At 38.2% G+C, this 15,687-nt stretch overlaps 1 protein-coding gene across 7 annotated transcripts in view; it reads right to left on the bottom strand.

Annotated features, from left to right (window-relative positions):
• The window catches only part of TTC23 (tetratricopeptide repeat domain 23), a 106,220-nt gene that overhangs the window by 42,407 nt on the left and 48,126 nt on the right, over window positions 1-15,687 (bottom strand). For all 7 annotated transcript variants that reach the window (XM_040493776.1, XM_040493779.1, XM_040493778.1 and 4 more), the window contains exon 6: window positions 9,351-9,528. In XM_040493776.1, the coding sequence (XP_040349710.1) occupies window positions 9,351-9,528 (178 nt within the window). The remainder of the gene's footprint in view (window positions 1-9,350; window positions 9,529-15,687) is intronic.

Here is a 15,687-nt window from a genome sequence, read left to right on the forward strand (position 1 = left end):
GCAAATACACAGCAGTTAACCAGAACTGATCGGAAGCGTTGCCAATTGCTGTGTTGTCTGAACCCGGTCGGAGACCTGTGCGAGCACCTACGAGCCATCACGTCAGCCTGGCCAAGGCTGATAACTTGCCCAGAGGAACCTGAAGCTAGATTTTCTGACCTCAAAGTTTTTGGGAGAGGGACTGATAAATTAGTTCATTATACTTTGTAAATCGAGCTTCCCCCCAAATTTGGGGGCTACTGACTGAGTGGCAGAGCTGCCCTGAAATTTGAAAAGAAAGGCAATTCAACTGTCAGAGATGGAAAACAAAACTGAAGCTAGTGGTGTTAATTTATGCCCCTTGAAAACACACACCCACAAACATTCTCACTGAAATGAAATCCTGCCATTTTTCTTTTGGGTAAGAAAACAAGGGTCTATTGCCAAAATCTGCCATGAGTAGTTTCAGAAACAATCACGCCAGCATGGTTTCTCACAGACCCCTGAGGCAGGGTGCCTAGAACGGCTAGTTCGCCAGTCCCTGGGACCACTGCCTTCCCAGTGTGGTGGCTCTGTGAGGCTTGCTAATTTTCTCCACTCTAATGGGTTAGTTCCTAAAATACTTTGGAACTTGTCGACACTCTACAGAAAATAAAAGGTCTTTTCTTTCTGGGCGTTTCTCTCACTCCAAAGGAATGAACAGTGAAAAACTAGAGGGAAAATAACAAAACCCCTTTTCTTTGTGTACATAATAAATGGCTTTTAGGCCAGGGCTCCCCTGGAGAGCTGCAGCCACACTGTACCTTTCTGTGTCTAGGTAAAGCTCTTAAAGAAATGAGGAGCCTTGATAAATGTTTGATAATTACCATTAATAAATAAAAGTAGCTTACATTGGCATCATGCCTAATGGTTCACAAAGCACTTTCTATTTTGAACCTTTGAGCAGTTCTGTGAAGTGGATAGGATCTTTTGTAGGATTGGGTTTTTTCTTTCTTCTTTTGAGAGGTTAAATGACTTGTATAATCAAACAGCTGGCAAACAGAAGAATTGGGACTCCCACTCAGATTTTCTGACTTCACATCCAGTGCTATTTCAACTTCACAAAGCTATCTCTTTAATAATGATTGGTAAGTATTTATTTAAACACTCTCTAATCTTTATTAACCTCAAGAATAAACAACAATAAAAGTCACCTATTAAACTTTACGAGTATTATAAAAATGAGTGAAGTACTCTAGAACTCCAATACAGAGCACTCCTTCTAATTTAGATTCAAAATCCAAATGTAATGAAAGGAAAGGTTGAAAACGTTAAAGCATTAAGAAAGCTTTTGCATGGCAAAAAAGCATTATGAATCCACAAAAATATATTACAGCTAATAAATGAGATCAGCATGGCCGTACCATGCAAAGTCAACATCCTATTTGTATTTCTACATGCTAGCAATGAACAGTAGGGAAAGGAAATTTAGAAAACACTTCTGTTTCTAAGAGCATCAAAATGAACAAAATACTTGGGAATAAAGCTCCCAAAAGAATTATAAAACTTATACTGCAAAATATGGTTGAAAGAAACTAGGAAAGAACTAAGTAAATAGAGATATCCTATGTTCATGTATTGAAAGCCTTAATATTGTGAAGATGTCAACACTTCCCACTTGAAATACAGATTCAGTGCTCTCTCTATCAAAATACCATCTGTTTTTTTTCCCAGAAATTGATAAACTTATCCTAAAATTCATATACAAATGTAAGGAAGCCAGAATAGTCAAAACAATCTTGGAAAAATGTAAGAGTTGGAGATGTCATACTTATGGATTTCAAAACTTACCATAAAACTTGTAGATGAATGTGCATAGTTGCATTATTCATAGTATCCACAAGCTTACTACAAAACAACAGTAATTGGGAGTGTGGTGCTACCATAAGGATAGACATAGAGGTCAATGGAATAGAAAAAAAAAAATCCAGAAATAAACCTTTACATTTATGATCAATTGAGTTTGACATGGGTACCAAGATAATTGAATGGTGACAAGATGACCCTTTTAATAAATGGTACTAGGACAACTAGATATTCACATGCAAAAGAATGAAGACAGAGCCCTATTTTATATCCTATAAAAAATTAACTCAAAATGGATCAAAGACCTAAATGTAAAAACTAAAACTATAAAACTCTTAAAAGGAAACAGATACAAGCCTTCATGAACTTGGACTAGGCAATGGTTTCTTAGACGTGAGACCAAAAGAAAAAAAGGATAAATCAGACTTCACTGAAACTAAAAATCTTTGTGCTTCAGAGGATGCAATCAAGAAAGTGACAAGACAACACACAGAACAGGAGAAAATATTTACACATCATGCATCTGATATCTAGTATCCAGTATGAAGGACTCTTGTAAGTCAACAATAAAAAGACAAATAACCCTATAAAAAATGGGCAAAGGATTTGAATAGACATTTCTCCAGAGAAGAAGTACAAATAGCCACATACCTATAAACAGATGCAGAATATCATGAGTCATCAGAGAAATTCAAATCAAAAGCATGGTGAGATATTACTCCACAGTTACCAAGATGGTTGAAATAAAAAAGACATAATAACGAGTGTTGGTGAGGATGTGAAGAAAATAGAATCCTCATGCATTGCTAGTGGGAATAGCAAGAGGCTGAGGCTGCTTTGGAAAACAGCTTGGTGGTTCCTTGGAAAGTTAAATATTGGGTACCGTAGAACCCAGAAATTCCACTCCTAGTCTTATAGCCAAGAGAACTGAAAACATATATCCATATAAAAACTTGCACATGAATGTTCATAGAAGCATTGTTCATTACCTCCATAGAGTGGAAACAACCCAAACATCCATCAGCTGATGAAGAGATAAACAAATGTGGTCTACCTGTATAACAAAATACTATTCAGCCATTAAAAGGGAATGAACTACTCATATCTGCTAAGCACGGATGAACTTTGAAAGCGACATATCAGATTAAAGAAGTCAGACACAAAAGGCCATATATTATAGGATTCTATTTATAGGAAATGTCTATAATAGCCTAATCCATAGAGATACAATGGAGATTGGTTGTTGCCAGGGGATGAGGGACAGAAGAAATAAGGAGAGTAACTCCCAATGAATGCAGGTTTCTTTTGAGGTGATCAAAATATTCTGCTGCGGTGTCTGGGTGGCGCAGTTGGTTAAGTGTCTGACTCTTGATCTCAGCTCAGGTCATGATCTCGTGGTTCCTGAGTTCAAGCCCTGCCTTGGGCTCTGCGCTGATGATGCAGATCCAGCTTGGGATTCTGTCTCTCCTTCTCTCTGCCCTTTCCCCACTTGTGCTCTCTCTCTTTCTCTCTCTCAAAATAAATAAACTTAAAAAAAAAAAAAAAGAAATGTTCTGCAATTAGCGGTAATGCTTACACAACTCTATGAATATAATAAAACCACTAAATTGCGCACCTTAAAAGGGTGACCTTCATGGTGTATGACATCTCAATAGAAACACTATGAACAAAATAAAACACGAGTGACAAATTGGGTGAAAAGACTTCTAATATATGTCACAGATTAAAGGGCGATACGTGGGGTATGTAAAGACTTTTAACAGTTAAGGGAAACTGAATAAAATAAACTAGAATAAAAATTCTATTAAAAAGTAGACAAATGGTATGAAAAGAAAATTCACAAAAAATGTATTAAGAAGATCCATTGAACCTATGAAATAATATTTAATTCCATTTTGCAGATTAAACCTATACTGAGATGTCCCTTCTCACCTACTTGATAGGAAGTAATTCAAAGTCTTGACAATACTCTCCTTTGGAAGAGGCTGTCAGGAAACAAACGCACTCAGACATTGCTGGCAGGAGCAGAAATAGTAGAAGCCCAATGAAAGGCAATATCCCGTAAAACTATCAACACGTTTGCTCCCTCTGACTGAGCAGTCCCACTTCTAGGAATTTACCCTGAAGATACGACTGCAACAATATAAAAAAATGTGTGTGTAAGATTATTCATTACAACATTACTTATAATTACAAAATATAGGAAATTATCTAAATGTCCAAACAGAAAACTATTTGAGCAAAACACACTAGGTGCCTAAAACGGGATATTATATTTTTGCACAAATGAATGAACTGCTATAAAGTGATTTCCAAGATACGGTGTTAAGTGAAAAAAGCGAACACACACGCAACAAGTAAATAACTTGGTGGGAGGAGGAAGGGACATTCGTAACAGGAGAATGTCAACTGATAAACGAATGGAAAGTCATGAATCTGCAACTACCACAGTAAAGACTGGTTTGGGAGAGATTCATCAATGCTAAGTGTAGAGAAAATTTGCAAAGGAGTGGGATATTTACATGGTCTTAAAAATGCCTCTCTGCAGAATGCTTATTGGCTGCAAGGAGAAAAATAGTTATTATACAGGGAAGAATCACTGTGATAAGGTGATGAATTTAATGTCACTAATGAAGGACAGGTAGACATCATGTGCCTCCTGAGGCAATACCCTAAGAAATACAATATCCTTTTATAGTATCCTAGCAGGGCATGCATTGTCAAATTTAGTCACAAGAAAATATCAGATGAACCCAAACTAAGGTACAAATGACTGGCCTATAGTCTTCAAAAATTTCAATGTCAAAGGAGACAAAGACAAGCTGAGAAACCATTCTAGATTAAAGACCAGACGCATAACAACTAAATGAATACAAAAACATAAGGGGCCGTATTGGGACAACTGACAAAATAGAATATGGCCTGTACCAACATGAACATTCCTGAATTTGATAACTGTACTGCGATTACATAAGAGAATACCCTTGTTAAGTACTCAGGGATAAAAGGACATGGTATATTCAAATACTTTCAGATGATTACAAAATGTAAATAGTTACCACTCTGTGCATATATGTACGTGTCTGTGTGTGTGTATGTCTATATAAATAGATAGAATGAATATGACAAAGTACTTTAAAATGGTGAATCTGGGCCCTACAGACAAGAGGCATTACCTAATCCATTTTCCCTTCACATAGTACTAAGGGTTCCCAGGAGTGGGAAGACCTAATACACTGGAAAGTAGCACTTACATTTGAATCCCTTTGATGATCCCTGCCTTTAGAAATTCCAATTTCTTTCAGCCAGTGTTTCCTAAACTATGGCCCAGGCAACACTAGTGTGTCACAGATGTATTTGACCCTCATTTGCATTTACAATCCACATTAAGATTTTTAATGCACTGTATGTAAAGCCATGTCTTAGGGACATCTGTTTAATTTTAACTTAATAGTTCTCAAATTTATTTAACCACAGACATCTTTTCTAGGAAGACCTATGAATTTCTATGAATTCTTGTAAGGTGCTAGTATCCTATGGAACACAGTTGGAAAATGCCAAACTCAAGTTTTTGGCATTGAATACTGTTAGGTCTTAGAAGCCACCTTTCATTCCAGTGAATTTTGTTACTGGTAATGACCCTTGCTGGGGGACTCTGAGCCTATTATTACTTGATGTCTTTGAACTTTAGAAGCTGGTATAGCAAAGACTGCACTGAGATTTTAAGGGCAGATCTGGATATAATCAGGAAACATTTAGGAAAACTGAATTAAGAAAAACATTTTAAATTAAATTTGAGCCTCTCTTCTACAATGTGGGAGTAGAATAGTGTAAAAGAGTTGGCAAGGTTGCTGTGAAACTGGTTCAACAAAGAACAAAGCAAAACCCACTTTTGGTGGTGAGGTAAATCAACATAACCTCAGAATGTCAATCTGAAGCAAGAACTATAAAATATTCACATCTTTTCTCCTAGTGGTTTCATTTCTGGAACTTTATACCAGCAAATAATCAAAGAAAAAAACATTTTGTCTAAGAATATTCAGAATAGGGGCACCTGGGTGGCTCAGTCAGTCCAGCATCCAACTCTTGGTTTGGGCTTAGGTCATGATCTCAAGGTTCATGGGTTCAAGCCCCAAGTTGACTCTGCGTTGACAGTGCGGAGCCTGCTTGGGATTCTCTCTGTCTCTCCCTTTCTCTCTGCCCCTCCCCTGCTCAAGTTCTCCCTCTCAAAATAAATTAACAACAACAACAAAAAAGAATATTCAGGATTATTGTTACCAACAAAAAATGGCATGCCCATTGAGTGTTCCTGCACTCAGTAAATGGGCCCACCAGCAGCACAGTGACCTTAGCTAGAAACCCGGCATAACACTAGACTGCTCCACCTCCTTCACTCCCCCACTCCCACACCCATTGTTTCTACTCTCCAAGCATCTCTCAAGTCTGTCCACGTTCTTTATTTCCATGTCACTACCTGAGTCGAGGTGTCATCACCCCCTACCTAGCCTGCTGCTGCCATCTCCTGAGTGACCTCCCTGCTTCTCTCTCTCCCATCCAGTCCACTCTGCATACCACATAGTGACCCTTCTAGAATGATAATCTCATGATGTCAATCTATCTGCTTGGAAACACTGAACTGCCTTTAGGGTGAAGCTCAAATTCCTCAGCATGACTTTCAACATCCTGCTTGAAGACACCCATTGACCACCTTCACCATTCCCACTGCCCAGGCACAGGGGATTTCTTGTAGTTCCCTGAACGTCGAGCTACATCTCACCTTCAGACCTTTGCACACACTCTTCCCTCTGCCTGGGCCGGCCTTCCTCACCTCTCAGTACTTTGGGAAACAGGGACCTATGTTTATTACCTTTGCTGCCTCACATCTCACTCACCATACAATCTGAGTTCTGCCTCATCATTGCCCTGTTTCCCTCGACAAAGTCATCAGAGAAAGAAAAAGATAACAAAGGAAAGGAAAGCAAAGAGAGAAATGTTAAAAATCTTGTGTAGCACTATATATCAGGCACTGTGCTAAGCACTTTATGAATATTAACTCATTTATTCTCCCAACAGCTCTATGTCCTTCACAATAGCACATGGTATTAAAAGACACAGAAAATACAGCTTTCACTTTTCCTCATGTTTTTTTCTGCCAAATTCGTCTTTGCTTTCTTTGCCAGGTTATCTTTCTTGACTTGACCAATGAACACTGAAGTTACTCAAGGCTCTGTCATGTCCTTGTCTCTTCTCACTCAATAACCCCCTCACTCCCAGGGTGATCTCATCCTTTCCCAAGGCAATTACTGCATACAAGTAGATGACTTCCTGACCCATTTTCTGAGCTCTAGTCCTGATTATCTAATTGACTAGATGGCATTTCCACCTATATGCCTCGCGGGCACCTCAGACTCGCCATTGAAACCTGAGCTCACCATCTCTCCATCACCTGTCACTCCTGCTCCCCCACTGTAACTGGCACAAACATCCACACAGTTGTTCAGACTGGAAACTCAGGAGTCATCATTGATTCTTCCCTATTCCTTCTTTTCTCCACATCCAATCAATCTCCATATCTCATCAATTAGGTCTCCTACATCGTTGTCAAACCATCTGCTTCTCTGCATCCTTACTATCATCGTCCGTGTCCAAGGTGCCATCAACTTCCGCCTTTGCTACTTTGATAGTCTCCTAACTGGTCTACCTATGTTCTTGGCACATCTTCCTTGATCCATTCTCCTACATACCAGCCAGAACAATCTTTCTAAAAAATACTGGGTTTGAATCTGGGTTATGCCATTTATAGGCACGGAGGGTATGCCTGGGCATATCCCTCAACCTTTCTAATTCTTGACTTCCTTATCTATAAATGGGAAATAAAAATATGTCACAGGGTGACAGTAATTAAGAGAGAAAATCCAGATAGAGTGACAGAATGGGACATTCTAATAAACTGTGTAAGGGCTATAAATGGTCAAACTTAAAAAGGAAATAACAATATGGAACTCTTAGTCCCAGATTGTTGCATCTCATTTGAAATAACAAGAATGAGTTCGGTCTATATTTTAAAACTTTAATAGGGAAAAATTCTGGGAAAACAATTTAACATGGGCTTTTAGGAGATGATGAATATAAAAACATCAAACTCATTGTGATGGTTAATTTTATGTGTCAACTTGGCTAGGCCATGGTGCCCAGTTTTTAAGTCAAACACCAGTCTAGATGTTGCTGTGAATGTATTTTTAACATTTACATTGGACTTGGAGTAAAGGAGATTGCCCTCAACGATGTGAATGGGCCTTATACAATCAGTAGAATGCCTAAAGAGCAAAATGCCGGGGTTTCCTGGAGATGAAGGAATTCTTCTATTTTTCTTTTCAAATTTTTATTTAAATTCTACTTAATTAACATACACTGCAATATTGGTTTCAGGAGTAGAATTCAGTGATTCATCACTTACATATAACACCCAGTGCTCATCATAACTAGTGCCCTCTTTAATGCCCATCACCCATCAAGCGCATCTCCCATCCACCTCCCTCCATCAACCTTCAGTTTGTTCTGAAATCTCTTTAAGAGTCTCTTTCAGTTGCTTGGGTGACTCAATAAGTTTAGCGTCCAACTCTTGATTTCGGCTCACGTCATGATCTCATGGTCGTGAGATTGAGCCCCACTCCAGGCTCTGTGCTGGGCATGGAGTCTGTTTAAGATTCTCTCTCTCTCTCTCTCTCTCTCTCTCTCTCTGCCCTCCCCCTGCTTGCTCACATGGGTGCATGTGCGCTCTCTTTCTCTCAAAAAATAAAAATTAAAAAAGACTTTTATGGTTTATTTCCCTCTCTTTTCTTTCCACCTCCCCCAATATGTTCATCTGTTTTGTTTCTTAAATTCCACATATAAGTGACAGAGAAGAAGGAATTCTGCCTCAAGACTATAACAGAGATCCTGCCTGAGTTTTCAGTCAGCCTGCCTACCTTATGGATTTTGGACTTGTCAGCCCCCACAACTGTGTCAGCCAATTCTCTAAAATCAATTTCTTTATTTCTTTCTATGTATGTATCCTATTGGTTCTGTTTCTCTGTAGAACCCCGATTGACACACTCACACAGGAATCCTATGACGACAAAGTATATCAGCAGCTAATAAATGACAACTCCAAGCAGCTTCAGATGAATATTTTAGAGTACAGTAGAAAAAAACCCTCATCAGCTTGATAACATAAGCTCTAAATAGATAAACATGAAAGGATAAAGAACTTCAGGAAATAAGACTTGACTTATGCCCCTAATAAGAGAAAAGCCATCTTCAGGGAGTCTTAGGCTGTTTGAGGACCTGGTAACAGTGGACCACTGTCCCACACTCATCCACTTGGTCATCTATATGAAGATGTTTGTTGAACATTTACTCCAGGACAAGTGTTCTACATATCCAGAGCAAATAACAAAACCAGGCATTCTTAGAGCTGCTGTTCCACTTGTGTCTATGAGAAGCACTGAGTCCAGAAGAGCTTTGGTGGCCATGTTCTGGCTTACCTGTAGAAAATGGTTGATGGATGCGTCATGAACTCCCAGGGCTCGCTCTACACCTGCCAATTCCTTCAATATTGGTACACATTCAAGACTTTTTTCACCTCGACTGATCTCAGTGTATTCTAAAGCCTCTTGATAGTGGGGCAGGGCTTCTTTTGATTTCTTCTGACTTTGATACATCCTAAAAAGTCATCAGAGACATCATTTTTAAATAATGAAATAGAAGACACATAGGTGGGAAAAAAGCGATCTGGTGGTTAGGATTTGGCTCTCTGACCCCTGTTGTCAGGTTCATTTCCTAGCCAGCTAAGTTTCTGTTTTTCCCAGGAGCCCGCAGGGCATAGTGGTCAGGAGGATGGACTTCAGAATAACCAAGAAGTTTCAGATCCTGGCTCTACTACCTATTAGATGTGTGAATTTCCAGTTGCTTTACCTCTTCCTCATCTCTAAGTTAAGAATAATAACAATGCCTCCTTTACTGGGCTATAATGAAGATTAAATTAGTCAACACTCATAAAAATGCCCAGAATGGTCTCTGACATATAGTAGGTGCCATGCAGGTGTTGGTTTAAAAAACATAAAATACTTAAAAAAAATTTGTTGTCAAGTTAGCTAACATACAGCGTATACAGTGTGCTCTTGGCTTCAGGAGTAGATTCCCATGATTCATCGCTTACATACAACACTCAGGGCTCATCCCAACAAGTGCCCTCCTCAATGCCCATCTCCCATTTTTCCCTCTCTCCTGTACCTCACCATCAACCCTCAGTTTGTTCTCTGCATTTAAGAGTCTCTTATGGTTTGACTCCTTCTCTGTTTGACACTATTTTTTCCCCTTCTCCTCCCCTAATGATCTTCTGTTAAGTTTCTCAAATTCCACATATAAGTGAAAACATTTGATATCTGTCTTTCTCTGAGTGACTTATTTCACTTAGCATAATACCCTCCAGTTCCATCTACATCACTGCAATGAGAGGATTTCATTCTTTCTCATTGCCAAGCAGTATTCCATTGTATATACAAATCATATTTTCTTTATCCATTCATCAGTTGACGGATATTTGGGCTCTTTCCATGACTTGGCTATAAAATCATAAAATACTTAACAAAACAATAATAACAACCATAAAGGATGCCAAGATGCTGATAACTGATCTGTTGAGAAATTACAGAAATTTTCCAGTATTGGTGAGGGTATAAAGCACTCTCTTTAACTGTTAGAAAGAATATAATTTGAGCATAAACATCTCTATATCAAAATTATATATATATATATATATATATATATATATGTATGTATATAAAAGCACACACATATTTCTGCTAATTGCACTTTTAGTAGTTTATCTTGAAGAGATACGCTGGCAGGGCAAGAAAATATGTATAAGAATGTTTACCTAAGCACTCTTTGTAATAGTGGAAAAGTACAAAGCACTTAAAATATACCAATAGGAGATCATTCAAGCAGATTACAGTAAGCATATCTATACTGCAGAATGCCACATAGCCGTTAAAGTTAACGTTTATCCATATTTACCAACATAGAAGTATAAAAGTATAAGTATAAAAGGCAGAATACAAAAAATGCTTTCTATAATATCCTATCCAGGTGAAAATGTTATATCTAATCTATATGTACATATATGCATAAAGAGATATCTAAATGGACACTAAAATGTTACCATTCAACAGTTATCTGGAAGGAGTTGGTTGTGAGTGATTTTACCTGTCTTGTTTATGCTTTCTAAATTTCCCAAATTATCTTCTATAAAATTGTATTACTGGGGTGCCTGGATGACTTAGTTCAGTGTCTGACTTAGGCTCAGGTCATGATCTTGAGGTTCATGAGTTCGAGCCCTGCGTTGGGCTCTGGGCTAATAGCTCAGAGCCTGGAGCTTGCTTCAGATTCTATGTGTGTGTCTCTCTCTCTGCCCATCCCCTGATCATGATCTGTCTGTCTGTCTCTCTTTCTCTCTCTCTCTCAAGAATAAATAAACATTTAAAAAATTTTAAATTGTGGGGTGCCTGGGTGGCTCAGTTGGTTAAGCGTCCAACTTTGGCTCAGTTCATGATCTCAACTTCAGCTCAGGTCATGATCTCACGGTTCCTGAGTTCGAGCCCTGCATCGGGCTCTGCGCTCACAGCTCGGAGCCTGGAGCCTACTTCGGGTTCTGTATCCCCCTCTCTCTCTGCCCCATCCCCACTCATGCTCTGTCTCTGTCTTAAAAGTAAATGAAACATAAAAAAAATTTAAATTGTATTACATCAGAATTTTATTGTATTTACATTTATTGTATTTACATCAGAATTATATTGTACTTACATCAGAAAAATGTTAATCAAAAAATTGTAAGTAAAGGTGGTATTGGGAAAAGATTCTTTAGCTTCTTGGGATAAAACTCTGTCACGTAAAAAATATATATCTGTCTATTTTGTTTAGCAAACACAATAGTAGACATTTAAAAACAACCTTCTCTAAAATATTTGCTAAGAAATAGACACTTTCTTCATGCATGGAAAAATTTTACATATAAGATTCATTATGAAAGGCACCAACCCTTTCTACATTACCCTTTACCCTAGCATCTTTACTACAAAAAGGCCTTATAATTCCCAGCTGCCCATGGGTAAACTGAGACATAATATGAGCACGTGACTAGGAAACCACACACACACACACACACACACACACACGCGCGCGTGCGCACACACACACACACACACACAAATATATAGGTCTTGTTTTTAACTCAGTTACTGGACATTTTGCACAACTATTTTTGCTCTGTAATAAATTTCAAAGAAATTGATTGATAGAAGATGCTGCTCAGATCTACGCTTCCGATGGCAACAGTGAAATAAAATGCTGATGGAATAGTTTATGAACTTGGATGTGTTCTACAAATGGGAAGAAGTTGAAACACAGGAGATGGTCAGGGATATGTTCCTGGACCAAGTCGGGTCCAGGTTCCAGCTTGCAGCAACTCTTAATCTTAGAAAGGAAGAGATTAGTAGGCGACCTAGTAATACTGGGCTTGTCTTCTGACTCTTACTGAACTTTGGATGTAGTGAGCAATAATTAGCATTGTAAGTATCATAGTTTGTTTTTGAAGAGAAAGCCCACTTGCATCTTTGGTGACAGAACAAGGCTTTGAAACATATGGCTGATAACAAATCACTTAGCCCAAAAATGAGATTCCTGGTAGACAACTGAAAACAGGAGGCAGCAAACTGTGGCCTGTGCACCAAATCTGCTCACTGTCTTTTTTTGTAAATAAAGTTTTATTGGCACACAGCCACACCCACTTGTTTACACATTGCCCATGGCTGCTGTAGCACTATAATGGTGGAGCTGAGTAGCTGCAATGCAGTGGATACCAAAAAGCCTGAAATATTTACTGTGTGGGCCTTTACAGAAGAAGTTTGCCAAAGTCAGGTCTAGAATCCAGAGAAAGCTACATACTTCCAAAATGACTTCAGATTTTTTCCATCTAATTTAACCTTGAGAACTCCAACAATGCCACAGATATCTGAGCAAAGGGGGAAAAAATCACCTTCTTCCTTTCTCATGTTCATAGGTGATGAAACATGTGCCAAGGAAATAAAGAATGGATTTTTTGTTTCCAAGGCTGCTGTAAAAATCATGGAAGGGTAATGAAGCAAATACAAAGTATTTGTAATACAAGATGATTTCGTCTGAGCAAAAGTTTTAAAGGAAAGCAAAATTCAAAGCTTAGTAATCAAGCTTACAAATGCAAAAAAATACATAGAAAAGTAAACAATAACAAGGCATAAGTGAACTCATACAATACAATTTTTCCTTTCCCAAGATAGAACACTAAAGAAAAGTATTTGAGAGTTTGTAATGGTGGAGAACAGGGACAATTTGCTCTTCCTTTTTATCATTAACCTACTAATCTCTTAGCCAAAAGCACAGCCTATCACCCCAGGTTAACACCACGTCACTTTTTCAGGTATCAGAAAGTGATCTTTCAAATACCAGACTCTTGGAGAAAATTTTATACAAAGAGGGACACAGGGACTGCCTAGGTGGCTCAGTCAGTTAAGTGTCTCACTTTGGCTCAGGTCATGATCTCACGGTTGGGGGTTCAAGCCCCACATTGGGCTCTGTGCTGACAGCATGGAGCCTGGAGCTTGCTTCAGATTCTGTGTCTCCCTCTCTCTCTGCCCCTCTCCTGCTCACACACACACACACACACACACACACACACACACTCTCTCTCTCTCTCTCTCTCTCTCTCTCTCAAAAATAAATAAACATTAAAAATATTAAAAAAAAAAAAAAGAGGGACTCAAGATGAGAGGCAGGATAGTCAGTTACAAGTGCTGCAGCAGGAGTAGAAAACCCCAACCATAGTTTGAGCATTGTTAGTGATGAGGCCACACAACCCTGGGCAAGAACAAAACATCTCTGAACCTTGGTTTCCTCATCTCAACACTGGTGTCCAATAGGGTTGTTGTGAGAACCCAAGAAGATGTCTAAAATGCTCTGCAAACTGAAGCAAGTTGTATAGATTGGCATTAAATGCCTATACATCGTCATACCTTTCACTCCTTCCCCTCCCAACTGGTAGTCTATACGGAACTGAGTGCCACGGCCTCGGGCCGTTCTCCTGTTGAAACAGGCTCAACTGTGGTCTCACACCTACCCGCAGAAGATTTTGGAAAGTCCAAATAATAAGGATAATTAGTCAAACTCATGTGCCAGTGTGGAAGGCATTTTCTTATCCAGCTAAGCTTTTAAAAATGTTGAGGATATTTTATTATAAGAATAATACGTATCCATCATTTAAAAAAAAGAGATAGAAAAATAAAAATAAAAACTATACAATCACGACATCCAAAGATGAATACTGTACACCTTGATACACACCTTTCCGGATGATTTTCCACACATATTTTTTAAAAGAATCGTAATGTTTTATAACCTGTTTCTTTCACTTAATCACATATCACAATGTGGCAATGAATGTTCTAGCCTCATTCTGGTGGTTGAGTGGTGTCATACACTTCACTGGCCACTTTATTTACTCATTGCTCAGCACAGACATTCCTTGGAGGACATTTGGGTGGTTTATGCCTTTTGACTGTTATGAATATTGTGTACAAGTTTTTATGTGGATGCGTATTTTCATTTCCTTTGGGTATTTACCTAGAATTGAAATTATTGCATCATATTGTAGTTCTATATGGAAACTTTTGAGGAAATGATGCTATTTTCCAAAGTAGCTGCACCATTTTATATTTCCACCAGCAGTATGTAGGGGTTCCAATTTTTCCACATCCTTGCTAGCACTTGTTACTATCTTTATTATTATTATAGCCACTATCCTAGTGAGTGTGAAGTGGTATCTCACTGTAGTTTTGATATGCATTTCCTTGATGATTAATGACGATGAACATCTCTTTATGTGCTTATTGACCATTTGTATATCTTCCTTGGAGAAATGGCTATTTGGAAACTTTGCTTGTCTTTAAATTGGGCTGTCTTGTTATTGTTGTTGTAGGAGTTGTTTATTTATTCTGGATGCAGGTCCCTCACCAGAAATATGATTTGTAAAAATTTTCCAGAAACCATTTTTATATTCCAGAAACCATTTTTTATTTTCCAGAAACCATTTTATATTCCCACCAGCAGTATGTAAGGGTTCCAATCATCAAGTGAAAAAGGGCAGCCACAAATAACCTAACCTTATGCCTAAAGGAGCTAGAAAAAGAACCACAAGCAAAACTTAAAACCAGCAGAAGGAAGGACATAATAAAGATTAGAACAGAAATAAATGATATAGAAACTAAAAAAACACAACAGAACTAATCAATGAAACTAAGAACTTGTTCTTTGAGAAAAATCAATAAAATTGATAAACCTCTAGTCAGACTTACCAAGAAAAAAAGAGAAAGGACTCAAATAAATAAAATCACAATTGAGAAAGGAGAAATAATCACCAATACACATCAATCACAGAAATACTAACAATTCTAAGAGAATATTATGCAAAACTATATGCCCACGAACTGGACAACCTGGAAGAAATGGATAAATTCCTAGATACATATAAACTACCAAAACTGAAACAGGAAGAAATAGAACATTTGAACAGACCAATAACCAGCAAATAAGTTGAGTTAGTAATCAAAAAACTCCCAAAAACAAAAGTCCAAGGATCAGATGGCTTCACAGGTGAATTCTACCCAACACTTATTCATTTTTTAAAGTTTTATTTGTTGAGAGAGAGAGAGAGAGAGGGAGAGGGAGAGGGAAAGGTAGAGGGAGAGAGAGAGAGAGAGAGAGAGAGAGAGAGAGAGAGAGAGAGAGAGA

This window comes from Herpailurus yagouaroundi, unplaced genomic scaffold, assembly GCF_014898765.1.
Source record: "Herpailurus yagouaroundi ecotype Mexico unplaced genomic scaffold, PumYag 185, whole genome shotgun sequence".
Taxonomy (NCBI): Eukaryota; Metazoa; Chordata; class Mammalia; order Carnivora; family Felidae; genus Herpailurus; species Herpailurus yagouaroundi.